We start from the raw sequence: 26,846 nt of genomic DNA, 5'->3' as shown, positions 1-26,846 counted from the left end.
TGTCAATAAATAACTCTCCAGGCTGGGAATTACCAAGGACCAAGAGCTGGGAAGTGACTCCCAAGGCCTGACTCCTTCGGCTTTAAGGTCCAGTTCCCGAGTCAGTGTTTGTGCCCTTTCCCTAAAAAGAGCCACCACTCATAAATGCACTGATCCCCTGCATCTGGGGTCTGGCACTGGCACATCCTGCCCAACCCCTTATCACACCCACCAGGAACTGTGTGTGATCCTGAGCAACTTGGGAGCAGGAATGCAGTGGGAAAGCTCTGCCTTGGCTTGCTGTGGGCCCGAAGTCCACTTGGTGGCAGCACAAGACAAATAAGAAGCATCTGCAGCCGTTCTGCTCCATCTCCTCTCACCTTAGGGAACGGATTTGGGGGAGGAAGCTGGGATGCCTGCTGGGATCCCTGGGCTCCACTCAAAAGGGGAGGCACGACCTGCAAGCAGGTACTGTAGTCTGGGTAAGATCCACCTGTAGATTCCTAAATGCAGAATGGGATCCAGGATCAACCAGGAGTGGAAAGAAAAGAGGTTTAATCATTCATTTTTACTTGCTATAGTGCTGAGCACTCAGCAGGTATGAAAATACCTGAGTCCCACTAACAGGAGGTGCCATTCACAGCAGTTTGGGTGTGCAGTGATTCCTTGAGCAAAATGTGGGATTTGGGGATAGTTTACTTTACATAATTCCTTAAAAGAGTGTCCTTCTCCTTGGTCACAGAAACCTCAGTTTGGGCAAGAAACAGTCCTTCAATACTCAGAAATTCAACACTGGGAATACCATTAGAGTGGGCTGTTTCTTGGTGGCAGTATTTTAATATTCCTGAATTTACAGCTAAGCCTGGATTGTAGGCTTTTGAGTATGAATCCCAGGGAGTGCAGGGCTGCCCTGCAGCAGGTGACCATGCAGCACCCCTCATCCCACACTCTCCAGCCCCTCATTCCTGGGGTCCCCACGGCAGCAGCCACTCCCAGCACACAAAGCAGTGTCTAAAGCAGCCTCACAGCTCATGGGAGAAACAGCCAGTGGAAACAGCAAGAAAATAAAGGAATTTCTCACCTCAGAGGCTTCATTTTCAAACCCATCCACTCTGGCCTGGGTAGAGTGATGTGCCTGAGCATAATGATACCACTGCTGAACAGCCTCCTATAAAGGAGGAAAAATCCTCTCCCATGGCTGTCTACAATTCTTACAGCCTCAAAGCTCTCCAAGATGCATCAAAACACATTTAATACAAGTGATAAAGCTCAAATCAAACATTTAAAACTATGATTAAGTGCTTAAAAGACACACAAGGCACCACTGCCCTGGCAGTGATGCAGGTACAGTGTAATTCCTGTTACACGGAAGGAGCAGACAGTACAATAAGGCTGGATGGTGACATGTGGCATTTTTGCAGCAATGTGACACCATTTGAGTCCTTAATGGTAGTCAAGGTAATACTGATAACACTAACAGTACAGTACTGCTGATTTTTTTGGATAGTAGTTTACAGATTTGGGCTTAGAAACTACCTCCAGGAGACATCAAAATAAATTTAAAGCCCATAATCAGATCAAAACAAAATGTTCACAGAATCATAGAATCACAGAATGGTTTGGGTTGGAAAGACCTTTCAGACTATCCAGTTCCAAGCCCCCTGCTTGGAGGGATGGGGAGAACACCTTCCACTATCCCAGGTTCTCCAAGCCATGTCCAAGCTGGCCTTGGACACTTCCAGGGATGGGGCAGCCACAGCTTCTCTGGGCAACCTGTGCCAGGGCCTCACCACCCTCACAGGGAAGAAATTCTTCCCAATATCCCATCTAACCCTGCCCTCTTGCAGTGGGAAGCCATTCCCCTTGTCCTGTCTCTCCAGGCCATTGTCCCAAGCCCCTCTTCACCTCTCCTGGAGCCCCTTTAGGCCACCAGATCTGATCCAGGAGGAAAGTCTGGTCACCAGTGTCCCAATGCCTGTGGAACTTGCTCTCAGCACTGCAACACTCCCCAGACTCCCCCCCTTATGGCCACGCTCTGATCACCATGTGGGGCACTTGGGAAGACACCTCATGCAGTGAAACCAGCTGGAGAGACTGCAAAAATTCCCCAGGCTATGCAGGAACTGCTGGAAGGCAGAATACTCCTCTCTGGGATCCAGGCAAAGCTCAGAAAGATTTAAAAGTTTCTCAGGAAGGGAAAGAGAAAAACTTCAGAGTTTTGAAGACAGAGAAAAGCCAAGGTAGAAGTCATAGGAAGCCATTTCTGTAGTGACTGCCCTGAGCCCAGGCTCTCAAGAAGCAATTTTCCAAGGGTTATGATTTCAGCAGGGAATGTACTTTGTGCTAAATCTATCCTGAACACTGACAGAGATGAAGTGCCAGTGAAGAGGTTCAGTCTCAAGAGGAGGGTGGGTTTGGGTGCAGCGAGCCCAGGAGTGGTTCATGATGCTGGGCAGAGCTGTCCAGCTGCACTCAGGGCTGTCAGGCCACACGTGTGCCAAGAAGTGCATCAGGAGCACACAGAGAAAACAATGAGCAGCTCTGGGAAGGATCTCAGGGATGTCTGCCAGAATTCCTGCTGGCTGAGCTCCAAGGGACAAACCAGGCTGCAAAACACGTACCTGTGTGTACTCCCCAGGCTGCTGAGAGTAACTGAAATAGTTCTCCACTGCATGTTGTGATGCAGTTCCCTGAGACACAGCAGCATCCACCACATTATTTGGAAGGCCAGTCTGCTGCTGTGGATTGGAGGCTTTGCTGGCAATTGCTGCTGGGAACACAAAGAACACACAGTTTGTACAAACACACGGGCTGTATAAAACACACAAATTAGGTTCTATTCTGGGATGAAGCCAGAATTTGCCTCTTCACATTAGGCTGTGCTCCAAATTAATCAGTGCTACTATGAAGTGAAAGGCTTCTACAAAGTTTGTCTACACCAGGAAGCCCATTACCACTGAGACTTTACCCTTCCCAAACAAAATATTAACTATCAGGATACTGAAATTTTAAGATAGACTGCAAGAGTCCCTTGAGGACAAATTTTGTGGTCACTGGATTTACCAGCCAAACAGAGTAAACATTTGCCACACTCTGGCTGTGGAAACTTGCAATTAAAGCCATGAAACATTTGCTTACCTGGCAGGCACATCCCAGGCAACACACTTGCCAAATTCAAGTAGGGGTTGGTGCTCAGACGAATTTCTTTTGGTGGTTCCCCAAGCAGTGAAGTCTGTTTTTTCAAGGGAGTCTGTGAAACAAATGGACAGGGCAGTTTGCATTATATTTTTATCAAATTTGTCAGAAATAAGGTAAATGTCCCAGGAGGGTTTGGAAAAAAAAAACTTAGCCCTATGAAATAAAACTTTTAAAATAAATCCTGGGGACAACGATCTGGACACATTGCCTGTGCTTTTTCGTTCCAAATTATTTTGTAGGAATGTTTCTCTTCAGACTGTGAGTTCTTAAAGGACATTACAAAACAAACAAACAACAGAAAACCTTTTATATGCAAGTAAGGGAATAATAATCATCATAACAACTCCAGATGCTGGGAGTGAGCATTAAAGACAGCCAAGACAAAATCAACTCTTTTCACTTGGAGACACAGGGAAATAAAGGACAAGTGAGCCCTGGAGAGATGATGATGTCTGAAATCTGCCATTACAACACATCCCACTGATCAGTCCATTTGTAAGCCTGGACTTAAAAGGGGAAAATGTTTATGAGTGGAAATGAAGTGTCAGGACTGGCTCATATTTCCTTTGAAGCAAATGAAATGCTGAAATAAAACACTGATTTTCTATATGTATACTCATACACCCTATGTTTTGTATCTATACATACGTAAAATTCCACTTCATTACAGTAAAAAATGATTTTAAAAATGAAAAGTGTATTTTCTGAAATAGGAACAAACCTGTCAAAGCTGCCTAGCAGATACCGACACTGGATATAATCTGAATTACAAATATATTTCTCCGTAAATGTCAAAGTATTTATGCATATTATAAAAAAGTAAATTCTGTTAATGGCAGAAAAAAACTTCTGAAATAACCAGACCATTCTGGTTCAACTTGAATCCCATCCCATCATTCTCCCAGGGAATAAATAATATACAAAAAGTTGATACAGACTAAAAATATGTCAGCAGGGGCTACAGAGGAAAGAATTAAAAGTGGAAAATTTACATATGCACACATAAATATATCTATATTTCTCTCTATATATGCAAACACACACACACACACAAGAATTGCTCCTGATTAGCCATGAAATTCAACCACGAGTTCAGTTTTCAGCCTTTAAAAGAGACACTGCCCTCGAGATAAATTTCATCATCAAATACTATGAGGCAAACCCATGGAAAAAAACCCTCCAGCATTGTGAAGATTCCTTTATTAAGTCACTTAGACCACCAAAGAACATCATTGTTCTCTCCCTATTCTTCATTACTGAAATGACCTTAAGATGTCTCATGGATGATCCTGTGATCTGGTGAAGAATTGCACTAAGTTGCCATTAACTCTTACAATAAAGAGAAAATCCATATGCAAGAAAGAAAGAAAATATTTGTGTTCAATCTTCCTTACCCCCAGATTTGTGTCAGTGCTTTTGAGCTGGTTCTGTTGTTTGGTGTGTCCAGCCCTCAGAGCTCCAGCAGGAAGGGTTGTCAAGGTCTGAGGATAAGGCTGTGATCCCGACACAACGGCTTCGCCCAGAGAGGGTTTGTCTGGAGCATTATTTTGCCCTGGGATGGCTTGTCCAACAATGTGCTGATTCGGGAAGAATGGCAGCATGCCCATCCCTGCTGCTGCTGCTGGAATTGGAGGCAGATTAGATGCTGCAGCCAACCATAAATGGAGAAACTTTGCTGTTACACGAGATTTATCAGCACGTTTTGTTTGGGGGTTTTACTGAGTGATGGGAAGACCAGCTACAGATCTATTTCCCAGCTGTCCCAGGACATGGATTGTGAGGGTAGTTTTTATTCTTTTACCATCCCAGAAGAAAACAACTCTATTTAACACAATAAACAGCTTTTCTAAACATTCACTATGATAATTTGTGTTTCCTTTCACTTTCAAAAAAACTGGGAACAACATCCTAGAGGATCCTCTATTGGAATAGAGGGGGAAACCCCACCTCAATTGGCACTAGTAAAAATTCTTTTAACTAAAGAGCTGGAAAGTATTCTCCAAAATTAAAACCTAGATATTCAGAAGAGGCCTCCTCCCCGCCTTGCAACCTCTTCCTTGCTCCTGGTTATGACCATTACTCAGAGAACATCTAGGATTGCACAATACAGGGCTCAGTGGAGGAAACAAGAGATCATGGCATCCTGGAATAGTTTGGGTTGGAAGAGACATTAAAGCTCATCTCATTCCACCTCCTGCCATGGGCAGGGACACCTTCCACTAGCCCAGGTTCCTCCAAGCCCCATCCAACCTGGCCTTGGACACTTCCAGGGATGGGGCAGCCACAGCTTCTGTGGGCAACCTGTGTTGGGCCTCACCACCTTCAAAGGGAAGAATTTCTTCCCATTATCCCATCATCCCATCTAACCCTGCCCTCTGACAGTGAGAAGCCATTCCCCCTCGTCCTGTCCCTCCAGACCCTTGCCTAACATCCCTCTCCAGCTCTCTTGGAGCCCCTTTAGGCACTGGAAGGGGCTCTAAGTCTCCCTGAAGCCTCCTCTTCTCCAGTCTGAACACCCTCAGTATCACAACTGGGCTTTCCTCATGAAAATAAAGGGCATCACTGGCACAGAAATTTGCATTTAAAACTGACATCTGTCACAGACTGAATGTTAAAACTCCATTGCTTTTGGTACAGAGGGAGCCAGTCAGATGCATCATTTCAAGCTGAGCATTTCCACTGATTTGGTATGAAACAAAATGCCATTTACACTTCAGAGCTTCTCCTCGGGTTCCCATTCCTGAGCTCACTGCTGGCATCATCCCTATTCCCAGCACTGTCTGGAGGAGCATTGTTGGAGGTTCTCCCAGCAAACCTGGTTTCTATAAGGAAGAATAAAAAACTATGTAAATGATAAAATAATCTGTCCACAGCTATTTCTTATAACTTTCACATTAAGTTAATCTTTTCAGCTACACTAAACTGTTCAATTATATTGGATCACAGACACAAAGAAGGAGTTGGGTTGGAAGGGACCTTAAGGATAATCAAGTTCCAACCACCTCTCATGGGCAGGGACACTCAATGAAAAAATTATTTGTTTCAGCAGTTCTAAGACTGTCCAAAGAGAGCCAAAGTTCCAGTGATGACCTTACACTGTTAGCCTGGATGTTTTCCATCTTCAGGAGCTGCTGCTGGGGCAGTGGCAGGTGGGCAGGGCTCTGCAGCAGCAGATTGGATGTGCTCCCCAAAATTGAGCTCTGAGAAATGATTAAAACAAGTGTTAGATGACAGTCATGGAGAACAGAACACTCTTGGAACATTTTCAGATGGCACCGCTTGAAGAAATTTAAGTTTTCAGTTAATACAGCAAAGGAAAATAACAATTCCCTCCACAGAACTAGTTTTGCTTCACTCATAGAAAGTTATTTCAAGTTGGTTTAAGCTCTCGACCACCCAGCCCTTTTTTTCACCTCACAACCACTGGATGGCTTCCAAAGGCTCAAAGTACCTCCAAACACAGCCCAGACCCCACTGCGGCCCCTGGGAAAGCCAACAGGGAAGGCTCAGTGTGTCTGAAGCCCCCACAGCCAGACTGGATGGACTGGAGTTACCTCCAGTGCCAGTAAGATGAGCCTGGAGGAGCTCAGGGAGTTGTGAGCTCTGTGAAAAAGGGCTGCATTGTCTCATAACATTTGCTTTGTGCCCTGCACTGCAATTCTAATCCACAACCTCCACCTTCACAGGCCTCTGCTGGGACTGGGAGTGACTTTCATCCCCTGCTTCACAGTATCTTTACCTCCAAAGAGGAATATCCAGATATGTTTCTCCCCTTCCCTTTTTTACTGACAACTCTCTACATGAAATCCTGCTCCAAAGCCATTAGAAAGCTTGCAAATCACAGGGCTTACAGATTGGCAACTCCATAAAATACCAATATTTTTAATTCAAAATATTCTGGGTCAGTTTCTCACCAGAACTGACCCACTTAATTAATAATTTTGTGGCATCACGTTCAGACTCCGCTACTGGTATATTCAGTATTATGTGCCCTGACCAGCACAGTGGCTTAAAATAAACCTGAAAAGACAAAATGATGTATGCTTTTTATTGAAACTGTCCTTCTGGCAGCAGCTCCTGAGCATGATTTCCCAGGTAAAATATAGGTTGTTCTACAAACATTTTTGTACAGTGGTGCAAAAATAGATTTATGGGGCACTGACTGTGTCAAACCAGGATAAGCACAGCTTCCCTCATTTTTTATTAAGTCTCCTACACAGGAAAGATCACCAAAACCAGGGAATGAAGGTGGAACCCCAAAAGAAGGCAGCTCCTGCATAACACCTCACCAGTATTTTCAATCCTAGGTTGTGTCTCTGTATGGAAGAGTTAAAACCCTTGGGAAAAGCCCTTAATATGGTTGTCTGGACTCAGAAATGTGCCTTTTAAAAAAAAGATGTGCCATATCTAGATTAGTTATGCAGCTGCTATTTTAATTGTCTTAGTGAATTCCAGTAGGAATTATCCAGGGCTGCTTATTGTCTCCAATGCCAGTGACTGTTCCTTCTAAACTTGGCTACATAACAAAGAAAATGTATCAGTCCAATTGTAAAACTTTGAGAAACACAAGAGTGGAAAAATCAGTTTGGTCAGAATCCTCAAAGGAAAGTCTCTGGGTTAACAAAGATTTAAAAACTGCTGGATGACTGAGGAAAACACCATTGAGAAACCTTAAAATGTATTATTTTGGCACATGATAATTTAAAACTAAGACAAATAAATAAGTTGAAAGGCTACCTTGAGTCAAAAGATTACTGGATGAATAACCTTCAAATCCCCTCTGCTGAATCATTTTTATTAATTATTTTTTAAATGTTTTGGCATAATCATCCTAAATTACTGTTTCTTCTTTACAAAACCTCAAATACAAAATACAAACCCAAGACATGCAGGAAGTTGAATCAGTGTGACTGGAAAGGTGCCTGTTCCTCTAGTTTGTGACAACATTTAAAGACAATAAAAGCAGTGACCTGGTTCTCTGGCTTTAGAGAATAGTCCAAAATAAGTCCACCTAAAACCAGAAAAATGTGCCTAATAGAAGAAAGTGGGATAATCAAACCACTGACAATAAAACTCAGGCTACCAGAGCAGGTTTGGAGCTGATTAAATGACAGGAAGCTCCCGGGATGAGAATTAGACTTGTAAGCCTCTGTACAGAGAAAATACTGAGTTGTTTGGCTGCACAACTCCAGAGCCAAAAACCACTGGATCATCATCAATCCCACTGTTAACTGTGTAAAACAGGCCTGTCTCCAGCTGTGAGCAGCAAACACTCACATTGCCTTCCAAGGAAGCACAGACTCTCCAAGGCTGAAGAGAGAGCAGCAGTAACTAAACACACCAACTGAAAATGTCATTTTAATAAAAAACCCCCGAAATAATTATGTATTTTTAATATGCACAAAAGCAGCTCAGTTGATGGAACAAAATTAAGTAGCATTTATTCAAAAGTAATATACTCACCTACCAGCTCTTAGCAGAAAAAGTAGAAAAGCTAAATATACTTAATATAAGGAATATCTCTGCATTTTAGTTTGGTCTTTTTAAGATCTGTAAGTCTGTGTTTGCCAAAAAAACAGCAGAAATAACTAATGTTTGAGGGGATTCTAGTTTTTAAATGTGAACTTCTGAAACATCAGAAATAGTAAGTCAAAGCAACTGACTCCAGCTCCTCGTAGATATTTATGAAAATCCCTGCCATGAATATTAAATTTGAATTTTGGCTCCTGGTAGAGCTGGAGAAATCCCTGACAGAACCTCAGCTCAAGGCCAAGTGCACCCAGCAAGGAGGAGTTCTGGTATGGGTGCATATTCCCATCTCCAATTTCCAGGGCAAACTCATCCCAAATATCCTTCACAGCACCTTTCAGAAATTCTGGTGTCCATCTGGAATTCCAGGCACTCTGAGACAGCTTATAACCTTGGGGAGGGTTATGACTAGGAAGCAACGTCTGCAATTCACTATTTTTATGGCATATGTAGCACATTCTGGTCCCTGCAAGCTTTAAAATGAAGATAAACTTGTTGGTTTGAATAAGATAAAACAATCAAGTCTCTACAGGAAGGATGTATGAGCAGTTGCAAGAGAAAGGGATGTGCCAAGCTCCTCGAGATCAAATTTAATAAGGAGTTTTTGTCACTAATGACAAATTTTCTCTTCCTTTGCAGGTGTTAATAAATCAGAAGCTCAGTTAGGACTAAATAACTCACTTGTGGATAGTAAGCACAGCCTGCTCTTACACGCCCATCTCAAAACACAGAGCTTTCCTTAGAGCTTTGATGAGAACACCTGAGTTTAGGTGTAAGTTCTTACAACTTGCAGAGGATTTTTCATGCTAAGATCTTCCCAAATACCAATTTTTATGAAAGTTCTTTTGTCACATACCTGATGAACTTTGTTCAGCTGCAAAAAAGGGGGGCCAACTGCTGAATTTATAAGGTGAGGTAAAGCTGCAGATGCTCCAAGAACTGTTTCACAAACACACAAAAAAATTGCAGTATTTTACAAGTTAGGCAAGAAAAATCTTTGTAAGAGTTGTTCTGTAATTTTAAATTTGGTTTCCATGAAATTTTCCTGTGTACCAAAGGTCACTATAATAGAATCACAGACTCATTTAGGCTGGAAAAGGTTATGAAACTTTTCAATATCCCCAGCTTTGATCTGCAATTCCCAGCATTTGAGAGCTCAAAGGTGCTCTCCAGGTGCTCCTCCAGAGCTGAGTTTCCCTGGAAGATGCAGCAAGGCCTGAGCTCGTTGCAGGGCCACAGCATTATCTGAAGTGCTCTGAAATTCAGCATTAGCTGAAGTGTTCCTTCACTAAAGTGGTCACTTCACACACCCTTTCTGTGTATCTTCTGTCAGTAGATTGTGTCACACACTCTTAGCTGACCCCCACTTAACTCTCCTAATTACCTGGTTCCTGTTTCTAATATTTTCTCCATTTGAAATGCAATTATATTGAGTATTATGTGTTTATTCACACCCCTCTAATGAGAAGACACAAATGTTTTTGGCTAATGCTGTTATGAAATGCTCTGCACAGCTATGGCAGCATCCAGGTGAATAAAGATTTACATTAGGAATAACGGTAGAAAGACTCAGGCTGCAAAATTCAATCTAGAATCAGATTTCAACTCACCAAAGTCTTGCAAAGGATATTCCTTTCTCAACCCATTTCTGCTATAGACATTCAGAGGTCACAGATTTAATACAAAGATATTTGTAGGTAACACTAAATTCTACCCAAACACAAGGGCGTAGCAAACCACCTCTTGCTTTTGCTTTCATAAAATGTGAAACTGTCTACTCACACTGAAACAGTGTCTGCACAGGTTTTAAACAGAATTTCTACTTTTCTGCTGAAAGCCTTGTACCACTAAGGACAGGGTTTCTTTTTTGAATTCTCTTTTAAAACAACTCACCAGGTTTAACAGCGTGGCCACGCAATTGGGGCTGCAGCAGCATCTGCAACATTGCTGGATTATTAAAACTCTTCATGATCTGCACTGGATTTGGCTCTGGGAGCAAGCCTTTCCTATTGTTCCTCATCTCCAATGAAGAGAGAGACAAAAATGTTAGAAGCAGGAGAAAACAAAGAATACATGTAAATCCCTCAAACTTGTGTGATGTCAATGTACACATTTCATTTGACACAGAAAAAAACAATTTCCTGCTCTTTTTCCTTCCAATGAAACACCTAACAAACTATTTCAAGAGAACTTCAAGCATATTATTTCTCCCGAGGTACATTTTTTTTTCCTTAAACTGAGATGGAGTTATCAACAAAGGAGAGTAAGAGAGGCACTGTTGGCATGAACATCATATACTCACTTATAGCAGACTACTCATCTCCTTATAAAGACGTGCTTTAGACCTGGCTGAAGTGATGAAACTGTTCTGCCTCTACATTTAAGACACCTCCATGTAACACTTATCACAGCCAATTCTCTAGGAAATAATTTGATAAGACATGTGGGTGTAAAAAGCTTTCTTTTATACTGAGCATGAAATTAAACTATTTCTTCTCCTACCTTGAAATTTATCTTAAAACTGACAAATTCTTCCTCTCTGTTTTAAACCAAGTTTTAGCTTGTCAAACGACTGCACTTACAGTTAGTTTTGTTTTGAACTGGAATGATTCCTCTCACAGAAAATTAAATTTACTAAAATCCCAGAGATATGTAAGTGTAACTTTGTGATATCTTATGGCCATATTTTGTCCTTCTTCCTGGCACTATGTGTCCATGCTTTGCCCTGGAAAGAGCCTGAACTGGACTGACTATACGGAATTATGGAATCAGGGAATGATTTGGGTTGGGAGAGACCTTAAAGATCATCTCATTTTACTCCTTTGCCATGGGCAGGGACACCTTCCACTAGACCAGGTTGCTCCAAGCAACTCAAAATGTTGACGCTTCTGAAAGCTTGGCTCCTTTTCCTAAAGCAAAGCAGCTGAATCCCTGTGTCCCAAATCTGGTGTCCAACCCATCCTGAGGAGAGGTGTGCAGGTATCTCACCATCCTCTGTGCTGCTATAAGTGCTGCCAAGGTGCTCCTTCCCGGCGCTCCGGGGGCACAGTAGGACACCTGGACTCTCCTCCCTTTGAGGGTCATTCCATCCGTGAGCTCCCGGACCTTCTCCGCCTGCTCCGCGCTCTCGTACTCGACCACGGCAAAGTCCCCGGTGCCACCGTCCTCATCCTGGGCAAACTGCAACAACAGAGCAAAATGGCCAATTCCAGGGACTGCCCTGCAGCATTCCCACTTACCTCTTCCAAAACCTTTCCCAGCTGATACCGAGATCAATGCCCACCCAAACCAGGATGTTTCTGTCTCAAAAGTGTTACTTGTAAGTTGAATTCCATGTTTTCATAGGACATTTGGCATTCATACTTATCTACTTCAATTCCCACCTCCACTCCAATCTAAATGGCACAGTCTTAAGCTGTGCCAGGGGAGATTTAGGTTAGACATTAGGAAGAAATTCTTTACAGAGAGAGTGATCAGTCGTTGGAAGGGGCTGCCCAGGGAGGTGTTTAAGAAGAGACTGGATGTGGCACTCAGTGCCATGGTCTAGTTGACAAGGTGGTGTCAGGTCAAAGGTTGGACTTGATGATCTCAGGGGTCTTTTCCAACCTAGCTGATTCTGTGATCTCATGGAGAACCTCAGCTACAAAATGTATTTAACACATACATAGAGAAAAAAGGAGGAATCAGAAGCAAACTGTAAATACAGCTGGATGCTGCACCAATTTTTATTTTGCAGGGTAAGAATTATAAACTCATTATTCTTCAGTTCTGAAGCCTGCAATAATCAAAATGTCATTCATCAGGCTCCAGGGCAGCTGTTGAAACATGCAACAATGCAAATTCCACCAGTATCTGGTGCCTTTTAGGAGAATATGAAGTCTGTGGTTGTGTCTAATGCCAAGAGAAGATGCCAGACTGATCAATCAAGCAGACTGGAAACAGGCTTACGTGTCACACAGTGCTCTGGCCTTTGTTTGTAGAGTTTTATAGCAGAATGAGCAGATTCAAATCCAACAAAAAAAGAGGGTGACAAGGGAGGGATGAAGCTTAGGTCAAAATCTCCAGTCCCAAAATAAATAGAAATGATACCCTGATACCAGCTCTGATGGGGAAGAGAAGAAATCTCCTCTAGATTTCACTGGATGAAAACAACCTGTTCCCAGTTATGAAGCCCTACAAACTTACACTAAGAGTTGAAAATTAAATTTCAAACCTTTTGAAGAAAAAGAGGGTGGTCAGATGTTTATTGGCACTGTTAAAGCCAGAGCTCTGGAGAACACACATATTGATATATAAATACACACACAGATGTGTTTATGCTAAATATATTTGCATGTGTCTATATTTTATATTTGTATTTTACTTTGATATCAGTTTAGGTGCACTGGTAAAGACCTGAGGTACTTGTGAAAAGACAGGTTTGAAGCTACGGAACACACATATTTTACTTTCAGTGAAACTGAAACACAGTTAAAAACTCCCTTAACATGTGGAACTGCAGCTACCAATATTCTTGCAAAGAATTCAGGAATTTTTAAACTTCCCAAGCAAACAGGACTGAAGAAAAAACCCTCTGCCTCTATCAGATAACAGTGGAGACCTTCCTGAAAGGTTTTCTGGTCCATTTTGTTGAAGCAAAGGACAAAACACTTTCCTGTAAGTCTTAGGAAAAGCCATTTTCCCTAATATCCACGTGTGTCTGGTTTCAGTTCTTCCTGACTGAATATTTCTATTGTCAATAGAGGAAAAATCAAACTGATTTAGAAATAAATGGTAACTGTGGAATAAGATGAAATAAACCAGAGTTTATGAAATAAAATGAATAAGATTAAATAAAATTAAATAAGCCAGAGTTTATTTTGTGAGGTCAGCTAAATATTTCAGGTAAAAGATTGTATTTACATGATAAAATACTGATCAGAGTTACCAGCAGAACTAAGCCATGAAAGCAGCACAAGAGGTATGCTAAAGAGTTTTCCAGATAAAAACACTTCTCCCAGTCATTTTCTATTGAAATTCCCTCCCCACCAAGGTTTCTGCTGCTCTGTCCTCTCCTAATTTTCCCCTTATATCTCTACCCTTCATGTTACATCCCCTTCCTTGCTTTTTCTACACTTTCTTGAGTCTTCCTCCTCCTCCTCCTTTCTTTGTCCTTAATTTCTGGGTCACCTCACTCATAATTAATTAGCACTGTGGTGATGAGAATTCATCCACCCTCTTCCCTTTTGCATCTATCAAATTTGAACTATTGTTTACCTACCTCCTCCCTCCTGATTTTACACAAATATGTATTTAGTGCCATTTACTGATGCAGACACAAACTGACTCTCCTCACCTACTCCAGGTGTGACCCAAGTATTACTATGAAGGTAAAAATCAATTTTTAAGTGTCTCTAACTGCACAGCAGAATCCTGTTAGTGAAACCCACCTTTATCAGAGAAGCTTGATATTCTCTGAAGTTCAGAATTTTTAAAAGGATGTTGGAAATTTGTTGGAGGAGCTGATAACAGATTATCTGACAGCTGGAAAAAAAGCCCTCAAGTAAAAGACTTAAAGAGATCAATCTGTTTAGCTAATTAAACAAAGATTGAGCAAGAGACTTGATTGCAGCATTTAATACCTTCTTACAGGAAGAAAATAACAGGGAGTAAAAGCTCCTCAATTTAGTTATCAGTGAGGTGAAGCTGAAGCCAGATACATCCAACTGAGAAAAGAGACATGAGTTCCACACAGCACAGGATGGGTAGTTTCTGGAAAGAGTTACCTCCAATTTATTGATCTGGTATATTTGGATCAAGCAAGTCTAAGGATTTACTCTGGCCAACTACAAATTACTGGGGCTTGAAAAGGCACTAAGGAGGATGTGGTGGCCTGCAGGTGGTCAGGCCAGACAGCCTGATGGTCCTTCTGTTCTCAGACTGGGAATCTCTGGGTTCTTATCCCTTAATTCCTGAGCAGCCTCCCAATCCCTGAGCAGCCTTCCGAGAGACTTAAGGAAAAAAAACAACAAAAGCAACCCAGTAATGGAAATCACAACTGTGTGACTACAAGGAAAGCTTTCTTTCCACTGCCTATTTCTGGTACTCTGTCTGCACCACAACGTTTATTTGTGGTCTCGTATCTGACATGCCATGAGGATAAGAAGGAAATATTTACACTACAAAGGCCTGTAAGGATCTACCTCTTCTGTACCTGCAAACTTTCCTACAGATGTACCATTTCCATCCCTGGCAAGCCTAGCACTATGAGGTGCCAAGTCTGCATCCTCCTCAGTTAGGGAAAACACAGGTTAAATATCTGTGGAGGTTTCTTAATATATTCATTAAAGCCATATATACATATATATTTCATCAGGTAAACTATTTCATACACACTGGCTTTAAAAAGCAATAAACCCATCACTTTTAAAGCTCTCAAAATTAAAATTATTTTCAATAAATTACAGGAGGAGGGAATGTCTAACATTTTACTGGCACTTCATGGGAGTGGTGTCCTGCAGAATTCCCAAATATGCATCACTGCAAACCCATACCAGTAAAGCATTTGTATCACATCTCACATTGCAGATGCACAACTATTCACTAGTTCTATGAAAAACAAAAGTCAAAGACAGCAATAGTGAAACCTTGATTTTGCATAAGATAGAAACCCAACACACCTGGCAGAACACAGGTTTGTACTTCAGGGAGAATGCTTGGATCAGTTCTTTTGAGTCAGCACAGTCTTTTTGTAATTTATCTACACAAAGGCACTTGGAGTGAATAAGGTTTGTGGTCAGCTGGTTCACATCCATCCACTGTGCAAACAGAGTGCTCTCCTCTAACTGCTTCCCCAGAAGTTCCAGCCTGGCCTTTGCAGCAGAGTCCTTCTTCATGTATTCCACAAAGCCATATCCCTTGGAATGGCCAGTGACCTCACTGTACACCAAGAAACACCTCTCCACGTTGCCATAGGCACGTACAAGTTCTTCAAACTCTTCCAAGGTGAATGAAATGGGCAAATTAGTGATGCACAGCAAGGCATCCGTGGGTTGGAGCTGCACAGATATCTCTTTTCCACGCAGGGAATACTGGTGGAATTTCCGAATGGCGCTCTGAGCCTGCTCTCCATTCAACAGAGTAACGAATGCTGCAAGAGACCAACACAGGTTATACCTCCCATAGCTTCAGAGGCACTTACTACACCTTTCCCTCCCCCCAAAAGCCCCAAAAGGAATAAGAGTTTGAGATTTACCCCAAAGATGCAACAGATAAATATATATTACAGCATATCTGTCTAAAGGCTGGAATTATCAACTGAACATCACGAGCAATTAACTCAAAAAGTGGCTACAGAAACACAAACGCCACTACATGTAACCCAACAAAATTTTATATTTGGGGAACTAAATTAAATGTTCTACTATTAGTCTATTATTTACTATTCTACTATTAGATTATTATTTGCTATTATTTACTAAATTAAATATTCTACTATTAAATATTCTACTGAAGTCAGCACATTACAGATACTACTGAATATCTTTGCTGACAACATCCTCCAGTTCTCACTCTGGGGTTACTAGATCCTTTTTGGGTTTTCAGCCCATAAAACACTTCACACAATCACAGACTGGATGAGGTTGGCAGGGACCTCCTGAGGTCATCTTGTCCAACCCCTTCCTCAAAGAGGATCACCCACCAAAAGACCATGTCCAGATAGGTTCTTGGTATCTCAAAGGATGGAGACTCCACCACCTCTCTGGGCAACCTGGTGATCCTCACAGGGAAAAAGTGTTTTCTGACACGAGCAAATTGCAAAAGCATCTGGGTACGTTCTCCCCTCAGGCACACATAGTTTTCCTAAGAGAAGCCTCAGGATCAGTTTTCCAAGGGAATTCAGACAGCTGGCGTTAGTTTTGTCCCAAAGAGATGCTCACTAAGGGAGACCATAGTGAACCAAATCACTTCTGGCCAACATCACTAAATTTCCAACTTCCCACAGCCTTCAGTGAAAGGTGACAAACTGAGCCACCAACAGAGGCCCTGAGGGACAAAGAGTCCAAGTGATTGACAGCAGAGAAGTTGATGACTTCATACACTGCAGATGATGTTCCTCACAGAATTTAAGCATCTATCACTGGAAGTTTTTAAGTTCTTACCTGTCCTTTTATTTCTGTCCACATAACAATACTTGATTTCATAATCTTTAAACAAGTCGTGGATTTCCTGCAAGAGAAAAGTACAAGTGGCATCAGGTAAACAAGTCACCAGACCAAACAAGTGTATAAATTCATCCCAATTTCAAACAAAACCAAAAACTTTCCCAACAAACAGAAAATCTCACCATAGAAACACTATCAAATATTTGTTTCTAGAAGAGCTGGTTATACTACTGCAGCAATGTTTTTATCTCCCATAAAAAACTGGCTTACTGAATTTGATTAATTTACTTTTCACTCTGTGAGGTCACATAAACACAAAAGGGCGTCCTATCAACTGTTTTTTGCTAAAGACAAATAACATCACAGTTCATTAAATAGCAAAACCCCCTCAGTTTCTCTGAAGTACAACTGGCATAGCTAAAATACCACACAGACAAGAAATACCGGCAGCATCACATCACACAGTTTACTGAGGGTTGGCAACACTGGCCCAAAATCCAACAGTTGCTTTAGTTTCCTGTGACTGCTCAAGTTCACTTCAACAGATTTTCACTCTTTCAATAATAGATATTCTTTCACCCAGCAGATAATTGTGCCCAGAATACCCCCTGGAAAGTATCCTCTATCAGTTACTGTGCAGATGCTCAATGGAGAATCGATCCCAAGAGTGTTATTTGCTCCCACTATCTAATGGGGAGAGAGGAGTGGGAGGGATGGGTAAAGCAAGTGTAAGAGGTGTGTACCAGCTTGCTACGGCTATTCCCAACAAAACCAAGGTGTACGTGCCCCACAAAACCCGCAAATGATTGTCAGTTTAGTGGTGAGAAAGCAGAGATGAACATTCTTTACCCCTAAGGACAAACCATGAGGAGTAACCTGGAGATATATATTTACATATTTATATATATATTTAGTTTGATAAATTACACACACAATAGCAAAAGACTATTTGAGCAAGCAAAACCAGCTTTGTCTGAAAGTTTATTTGCAGCCAATTTCCAGCAGCCAGGTTGGTAATTCAATATATGGAGCCTAAAGGTTAATTGGGTTCTCTGTGACGGGTATCAGGTGCACACCTTTTAGTCAAGCGAGCACCTATCTCTGGTTTCACTACTTAACAGCTGTCAAATACTACATTAATAAAATATGGCAGCACTTCTACAGCTACCAGACCTCCTCTAATCAGGTGTGATAAAGATGTGGTTTCTGAAAAGCAAAATATGCCAAAGATTCAAGCCAGGTAGGGGATTTGACTGTGGACATCTCCCTAAAGAGAATTAGATGGTTCACTCTCGGTCATGAGAAACTAAGAAGACACTTTCTGCGCTGTTTTGTGCAGCTCAGCTGTACTGTGGCACTGAAGACTCAAAAAAAGTTATTTCTGTCCTACTTAGAAAAAGAGGAACATATTTGCCTTTTGCATTTCCTGTATTATTTTACAAGAGTAACACTGATAGTTTTTTATGATGATTAGGTAGCAGGAAATAGTATTTCAAACAGCTCTGAACACTGTTTTGAAAGTCATCTGTGAATCAGATGATTCCACATGATTTCCCAGTTACTGTTTGAAACTTTGAGAGGAAGAAAAGTCTGTATTGAACATTTCTTTGGGGATAACTATGAGGTTTCATGTAAAAAATGATGAGAACATAAGGAAGATTTAAAATGAAAACCTAATTTAAGCAAACATATTTCAGTAAAGATTTGAACAGTATTTTCCACAGGTAGTTGCAAACACTGCCAGGTTTGTGCAAAGGGCTCTCCCAGGAAGGTGCTTGTTCTTGTGCTTTCCTGGGCCCTTGGCAGGGCTCAGACCTTCACCTGTGGAACTGGGTTTGTGCAGTGCTTCAGTGAAAGCATTTTTCACATAAACACCGTTTGTGACAATTTACAGAAGTAAAACACATCATTGCCAGCTCTTAGGCAAATGTGTACTCCTTAAATTAAACAGATGTAAATATCTGCATTAGTCTGAGGTCCTTCTACTTACTGAGCTGGCTTTTGAACTCAGGCACTTCTGTAAACTTAAACCTCCAACATCTCCCAACACTCAGGTCTGGTAGAGGTTCTCAGGTCCTGTTCCCCACAGCTCAGAGTACTGTCAGGGAAAGGAACAGGAACACTTCACCCTGCTCCAATCCAGGTTCAGTACTCCACACAGCTGATCCCTCTGATCCAAACTTGGGCTAGGAGGGAATGTTTACTCTGGGAGGAGAAAAGGGTCATCCAAGTCAGGTGTACTCTCTGGTGCGACCCTATTAACTTGCAAGGAATGTAAGCACAGGGCTGTTTCCCTGAGAACAGCACAAACAAACAGCCACAGTTCCCCATTCCCAACCTCCCAGCAGCTCCTGCCTTCTGCTCCGGGGATCCCAGCTCCGCACCCCCAGGAAACAATGGGGAGCACTTGCCTTGCCTTAACTCCTGAGGTTTAGGAAAGCAGGAGTGATACCAGTGGTGGTACCACAAGTGAGCCGTGGCCGCCATCCCCAGTGCCACCACCTTGTCCATGCTCGCAGCATCCACATCTGAACCTCCTGTTTGCAAAACAACTTCTCCTAAAGGATTTTTTCCTCTTTAATAAACGGATGAATCTACTAATCTACAAAAACTGACTGATAACTGCCACAATAACACTGATTTAACTGCATCTTATTAAGTCTAATCAAAACAGCAACATCTACCAACACGTTGGGCTGAAGCCCACGATGAGCTGAAGGCCCAGCTGCCCTGGGTGTCATACACTGGACATATATTTTTATACAAAATATATATATAATATATAATAATTTGACAGTAAAAATGTTAAGCTATCTGGCAGATACAGTGCAGTCACAGATCCCGTGGAGTTTCTACAACAAATAAGGCCAGGTTGGACAGGGTTTGGAGCAACCTGGGATAGTGGAAGGTGTCCCTGCCCATGGCAGGGGGTGGAATGATATGGGCTTTAAAGTCTCTCCCAACCCAAACCAGTCTGGGATTCTGTGATCTTGGAACAGAAATATAACCAATAATGCTTAACTACTATACAGCCCCTTAAAACTTTACAGTTCTTCAAAGCAGATAATCTTATCATCAGTAAAAATTAAAATCCTAACTAGAAAATATTCAGTTCATACATTAAAATTAGCAGAAAAAGCAAAGCCAAATATATCAAAGGGAGTTTAAGAGAAATGACTAGCAAATACAAGATGAATATACTTTAAAAAAATCAATTATTTACTACTGTAAATGTGATCCTGAAACATTTCAGTTCTTGGCCTGTCCTGTCTTGTCTTGGACAGAAAACCTGGCAACCTGAGTTTTCACCACATACTATCAATTTGAAACTTTCATTTCTGAAATGGAAAGAATTCCTTCCTTAGAGAGGATCTTTGTGCTTTAGGACCTGCATTGTTTTAAACACAAATGAGAAAGGGAGTCATTCACAGGCACATGTGCCCTATTTATCAAATTAGCAAAGCTCAGTGTATTATTTCTAATAAAACCAGCTTTTCCTACCCAGGATCTCACAGTGCAAGAGGAAAATATTCCAGAAATTCTCAGTCCTCACCTGGAACAATAAACCATTATATAAAGCCTACAGCACCCTAAAGCCAAGCATTTTTCTCTCTCTAGATGTAAAACTAGACGGAATACTAAACGTAATAATTGTGTTATTCTGGCAACAAAATATTTAACAATTCTAAGGGTGCCTGGCCAGATTTGTGCAGTGAACTTTAGGGAAGTTTCCAATATAAACACTGGACAAGCCTGGTCTATAACTTGGCTCTCACTGAGTAGCTAAAGGCCTAAACTTCACACGCATATTCTTGAAATGGGAATCAATTAAGTTTTAAGTAGCTATTTGGCCAACCAAGAAGTTTTAAATCATCTCAGAACTGAAAAAGACTTTGTTTTCATCTGTGCAGGCAGGGCAGGAAAGGAGAAGTTCTCAGAAAAAAAAAAAAAAGCTTTACATTTGCAAATTATATAATGGGGTGTTCATTTAATTCAAATTTTAGACCAGAAAATCTTGAGTCCAGGACATGACACATGGATTTTACTGCAGATATAAAAATAAAAAAATAGCTAGCAAGCATGAAAGCATCAACACAGTTTAAAATAATAATCTGTTACTGCGGGGAAAACTCAGAGACTCTGTTGGAGACAAGAAGTGGAGCACACAGCACCAAGAGGGTTAATAACAAGGCAGAAGGACAGATATAAAGTGTAGTTTTAACCATCTCTTGACCGCAGAAGAAGGTCTCAAAATTTCACCTGGGCATCAACTGCTGGATAAACCCTCTCTTGCTCCTAAAAAGAAACATTTCATAGACTGGGCTCACCAAACCATACAGTATACTTTCTTCCTTCACAATTCATCAGATGTTTTTCACTGTTGAAGTTCTCAGAGGAGCAATGGCTGTAGGATCAAGCCTAAGACGTACTGCAGATGTCAACCTGCTCAGGCACCCAGCTCCACCTCAGCACATTCCCCCTCCATTTTTGCAGTCCCAAAATATGAAACCTGAAATAAACTCAAGCCTGGAATTCCAGGTCATAAACTGCCTTTAAGGCAAAACTTTTTGTTTGAGAATTGATTTGACTTTCGTAAGATCATAACCCTCAAAGATCTTCAGTAAAGTAATATAAGAGAACATTAGGACAGAAGATCAACAGTTTCTCAATAAACTTATGATGGACGTGGAATGAAAAACTTATTTCTCTGATCTTCCAGAGACATATTAGTGTTGGTAAGAGGAACACTATGGGACTGGAAATTAATTCCATCATCCTGGGTATACTGAGCTAAATGAAAAAGGAAAAAGATAATGAAAGAGGTAACATGAGAGAGCAAGGGCTCAAAGCAAAGCAAAGCAAGCAAGAAAATCAAAAAGTATGTACATCCTAAGGCAGGAGAGCTGCTCACTCTGCACCAAGTGTGCCTTTCATGTTCAGTCAGTGTGATGGAGGAGTAATGAAAACACAAAGGCTCCTTCTACTCAAGGGTCTGGCTTACAACAGGTTGGGAGACAGCACTTCCTCAAATCATCACGCTTCATTAAAGGCTTTCCATCAAAACAGAACAAGGAAAAACCATGGTTAATCCAGGGAGAAAGCGGGGAAAAAAACCAAAAGCCCCAGCAGATATAGCGTCATTCTAAGTGGTGATTTGTCTTTTGATCAGGAACAGACACCCATGAAAGCACTGGATGGGTACATCAGGTTCCAAAATGCAAAAAAAATCCCTATCCCAGGTGGACTGCACCAGTTTCTTATCAACACCTCAATATTCCCTCATTCTGTAGATTCCGTCATGCCCAAGGAGAACCATAGGGTATTAAAATAATTAACCCTATTTTGCTTCATGTCCTACATTAAAGTAGAGCATCCCCCCAATAAGATTTATTTTCTAGCCTCAGCTTAAAGAACAAATGTAACACAGTGGCATTTAGGGATAATCAAGCACAGAAAAAAAAAGGTTGGGAGCAAGTGCATCTTTTACTGGCTCCTCAGCTGCAAAGAGGGGAAGCAAAAAGGAAACAGCCCTTAGCAGAGAACACTGGTGATTTTAATATTAATCTCAGTAATGATGAGCAAAATAGATATCCCCAGGTCTAGTTTTCCTAACAGGAAGTCCATGGGATAGGATGGTATGCCAAGGTACCACCCTGCTGATTGCACTGCAGGGATGAGCCACTGCTCCTATGAAGTTCATCAGCCACAAATAAGGAACCACTAACACTGAAAAAAAAAGACTTGGGGAAAACCAAAAACAATTCTTCTAACCCACTGAGGTAATTACAAAAAAAAACCCCAAAAGAAACAGAAGCTGATTATTAGTCTTAGATTAATTTTATAAATATTATGTTTTATTTTACTTCAATAATTGAACTGTTCTTGACTCATGAGCTTTACTTTGGCCCCATTCTCCTCCCCATCAGGGCAGTGGGGGAGTGAACGAGCTGGTAAAACCACCACAGCCCTACAAACTCCAGCAAAATGAAACTTCCAGTTCAGTGAGGTACAACTTCACTGACTGGTCATCCTGAGGTTCTTGGCATCTCTATACCAGTAAAGGAGAGAAGAAGGTATTATTTCCTTCCCTCCCTCTGCCCAGAGCAGTCCTTCTACCTCCAGAGCACTCAGAGCAGTTTTGTGATAGTTCCAAGGACCTTCTGTTTGCAATTTCTGCACTTTCAACATCATATGTGACTGCTTTGCTATTGGAATGGATTAGCTGATTGATCAGAGATGATGGCTCAGGGAGATGCTCACACAACAAGGCAATCCAAGAGACTCCCAATCAAGAGCTTGCTGATTCATTGCCAAGCGCTGATCAGAATAAAAGGAACTACTACAACCATGCTTACTTTTAAGTCTCTTGGCAAAGATTCCTGATACAAACATCAGCCTTACCACAACACCACATCAGAGGATATTAATGCTAACAAGAACAGACCCACTATCTGATATTTTTCAAAAAGACTGACACCAACAGGACAATGTCTGTCTAACTGTAAAACATCACATATCACTGCCCTGCCCTAATGAAGCCATAAAACAACGACTGGTGAGAGCACAAGACACTTCCCCACCCTTGCCAGAAGAACTGCAAATTGGAGGAGTGTGTTGTGCAAAGGCTGTGGGAGGAGAGGATCATTGCTCCAGAGCGTGAAGGCTGGAATGCAGAGCCACGTTCTTGAAGCTCCATGGAGAAACAGGAAAGCCTGTTGCAACCCTCCACACAGCCTACTCCACACTCAGTACTGAACTCTGGTTTTAAGACAGTAGTCACTGCTACAGACACCAACAGGGCTTCATCTCAAGATTTAAGGAGGTCAGCACCAGCCTATGAGCATTCTCAGATCATTATCACACCACACAGTTCAGGTACGGTGGTGGAGAATCTCATGAGGATGAGTCTGGGGAAATAACCGGCAAATCTGAAGACTTCACTATAATAGCTCAGTACAAAATTGATTGACTTGCCAACTAAACAGCAAATGGAGACTTTGCCTTCAATAACAGTGAAGATGTAAAAATGTCTACCACAGATCTGTCACAAAAGAACCTTTCCAGGGTTGCAGTGAGAGAAATGCCTCAACAAACACTAATCCTGCAAGTACATATATGCAGGTTGAGCTATAAAGCCCAATGAAGAACGCTCTTGACATAGTTAGACTTAATTTGTTCTCCCTTTGGATTTGTTCCATACTGACACTCAATGAAAACAGCTCCTAAGGGAACACTGACTGACTTAGTAGTGTGACAGACTGCAAAGCGCTTTCTTCAGGCTGTCCTTCCTCAGGATTTTCTTAGGAACATACATGTTGCCAAATGCATTTAGGGAGAAATCCCACTTGCCAAGACTCAAACACAGGCAACCTCTGTCCCTTAACAATAGTCACCTGCACCTAAAGCACTGAACCCTTCTGACACTTCGAGATCGCTCTCTTTGGTTTCTAAGATTACAAACCTGTGGAACCCTGTTTCTGGGTCAGAAACTTCACTGCTAAGGTACATTTCTTCCATGGCCTTAAGATTTTTTTTAATTCAGTTTAACACGGGTAGAACTCCAAAGGTAATTGAAGATTGCAAGTACAGTAATAAATAAAGTTAATATGTAGCTACAACTGGCAGAGGAGTTTATTTGTTATACAATTTTATATGATAAAAAGATGGGGTTTTTCTTACAAAACTGAGTATCTCCACCAATCTCTATCAGCAGAACAGTAATTTCTCACTTGAAAACTATTCTAGTAAATCTTGGCCTTACTTTTCACATAACAACAACGAATGGCAGCAAAGCCAACACCCCAAGGATTAGAGATGAATAGTTACATTTATGAAAACCTATTCTGGGAGACTTGGCTGCATTTCAACGATGTTCATCTCCCTCCTGACGGTGAATAAACTGGCCAGGTCAGAAATAGTTTCACTGATTTCACTTGGCTCACCAATCATTTCCAGAAGAAAACAGAAGACAAAACAGTGTTTACCAAGGGTGTTAATTTGCAACAAGTGTTAAATTTCATGATAATTTTTGGAAATGCATGACAGCCAAATACACAGGTAGACTTAACGTGCCTGACCACAAACATACCTCTCATTCCCAAAACTGCTCCAGGACAGAAACTTTCTCGCTACAGCACAACTCTTCTGCCTTTATGTGCCAACACCAGTCGCTCAACAATGTTAAAAATTAAAATGACATCTTTTAAACTGTTTTTCAGGATCTCTACATGGTGGTTGTGTTCTACAAGGCAACATTAGAACCTTACATTTGTAGAAAAAGACATCTAAGTGCTGCTTTTAAGTCACCAAAACAAAATGGGAAACTTCCAGAAAACCATGTGGCTCGCAAATTTGATCTTAATGTTGGTATTTCTCTGTCTGACCAAGCAATGCCAACCTCAGCGACTTTCATACAGGTGAGATGTGCCTTTAACCAACCCATGAAGTACCTTCTGTGTGCAATGGGAGCAAGTAACAGAACTTCTGGAGTGTCACAGAGTGATCCTGCCCTGAATATCCACAGCAAGCATCTGGTGACACATCAGTAAGTCCTCTCTGTCAACACCATCACACGCAATGGCTTCTTGCAGAGACGATGAAGATTATCAGGGTTCTCCACGTTGTGAGTTTGCTATTGATCAGGTCATTAGGTTGCTATAAATAGAGGTGCCTAAAACATCCTAACAAAACTGTCATAACCTAAAGCTCTCACCGCCTACCACCACACTACAGCACAGCCAGAGAACTAAACATCAGTAACTGCAAGCTGGGTACTGTGGGTTGGATTACACCGACTGCTGAAAGATTCTCTCCCAGATGAATAGTCCCTTTCTCCCGGAGTTATGGAGAAACCGATAGTCTGCACGTGCTGCTCTTACCCGCAGGTAGGAAAACCACCTGTGCTTTAGAGAGCAGGGAGAGACACGAGGAGCAGACAGAACAAAAGCTGCACTTACTTTTTTTTTTATATACTTGTGCATCAAGTTGTGTATTTGGAACTGGTAAAGTGACTGTGAAGCTAAATCACCTCAACATCTGACTCACAGCACTCGGTTGAAGAGTTCAGCGATCTTCTCCTACGGATAGCAGTAATTCGAGCGGAATTTTCCTAAACCACCAGCAGACTGCGGAAAACCGCTTTCCCTGACTACACATGGCTCACCTCACAATAGAAGAAAAAAAAAGCAAAAAGGAAAGAAAAGAAAAAAAAGCGCCAGACTTGAAGGTTTTCAGCATCGCTTTCGCACAGCGAGCGGCCGTGCTGCAGTGCCCTACCTGGCGGCCGCAGGTGCTCCGTTACCCGGCTCGCCCCACGCCGAGCCCCGAGCCCCGCGGGGTCGCTCCCTTACGCCCCGGGGCGCGCACCCGGCTCTCCCCGGCGGGTCGCGCCCGGCCAGCCCGGCGTCCCCCCCCGGTTTTGGCGGCGGATCCCGAGCCGGAGCCGCTCCCCGCAGGCACGGGCGGTAACAAAGCCCCGGCACAGCCAGCGCCGGGAAGCGCTGGCGCGACCCGCAGCCCACGAGCCCCGCGGGGAGCAGCGGCAGCCCCGCGGCTCCCTCCCCCGCGCCGCGCCGGCTGCGGGGAGCCCGGCCGTACCTGGCTGCTGCTCTCGGCCGGCAGGTTCCTCAGCAGGATCTTGCGGCGGTTGCTGAGCTCGCGGCGGGTGCTCTCCAGCCGCCTCGCCACCTCCTCGGGGCACAGCGGCGGCGGCTCCGCGGGCAACCCCGCGCCGCGCTCGGCTCCCGCCGCCATCTTGCAGCGAGCGGGGGGAGCGCGGGGCCGGAGCCGCCCTCGCCCTGCCCCGCCCGGGGAGCCTGAGGAAGCCCCCGCCGCCCACCCCAGCAGGGCCGGCCCGACCCCCGCCGGGGCCGCGGGGCCCCCTGAGGAGGGAGGGACGCGGGGCAGCGGGGGGAGGCTCCAGGCGAGCTTGGCGCTGCCTGTAACGGAGTTACCGGGGGTGTATGCGGATAAACGGGAATTTCACAGAATCACAGG

General features: G+C 42.6%; 1 protein-coding gene across 1 annotated transcript in view; it reads right to left on the bottom strand.

Moving 5' to 3' along the window:
- Positions 1–26,603, bottom strand: part of RAVER2 (ribonucleoprotein, PTB binding 2) — a 28,196-nt gene extending 1,593 nt beyond the window's left edge. Inside the window, exons 1-11 of the mRNA XM_027694506.1 lie at positions 26,448–26,603; positions 16,848–16,914; positions 15,366–15,835; positions 11,695–11,886; positions 10,600–10,726; positions 9,563–9,645; positions 6,273–6,377; positions 5,888–5,999; positions 4,572–4,795; positions 3,118–3,229; positions 2,601–2,749 (exon numbers count right to left, since the gene is read on the bottom strand). Of these exons, the coding sequence (XP_027550307.1) occupies positions 2,601–2,749; positions 3,118–3,229; positions 4,572–4,795; positions 5,888–5,999; positions 6,273–6,377; positions 9,563–9,645; positions 10,600–10,726; positions 11,695–11,886; positions 15,366–15,835; positions 16,848–16,914; positions 26,448–26,603 (1,797 nt within the window). The remainder of the gene's footprint in view (positions 1–2,600; positions 2,750–3,117; positions 3,230–4,571; positions 4,796–5,887; positions 6,000–6,272; positions 6,378–9,562; positions 9,646–10,599; positions 10,727–11,694; positions 11,887–15,365; positions 15,836–16,847; positions 16,915–26,447) is intronic.
- Between the last annotated feature and the right edge of the window lie 243 nt (positions 26,604–26,846).

This window comes from Neopelma chrysocephalum, unplaced genomic scaffold (genome assembly GCF_003984885.1).
Source record: "Neopelma chrysocephalum unplaced genomic scaffold, ASM398488v2 Primary Assembly neopelma1_97, whole genome shotgun sequence".
Lineage (NCBI taxonomy): Eukaryota > Metazoa > Chordata > Aves > Passeriformes > Pipridae > Neopelma > Neopelma chrysocephalum.
The sequence above is the reverse complement of the archived record's forward strand: the minus strand, read 5'-3'. Positions and strand labels throughout refer to the sequence as shown.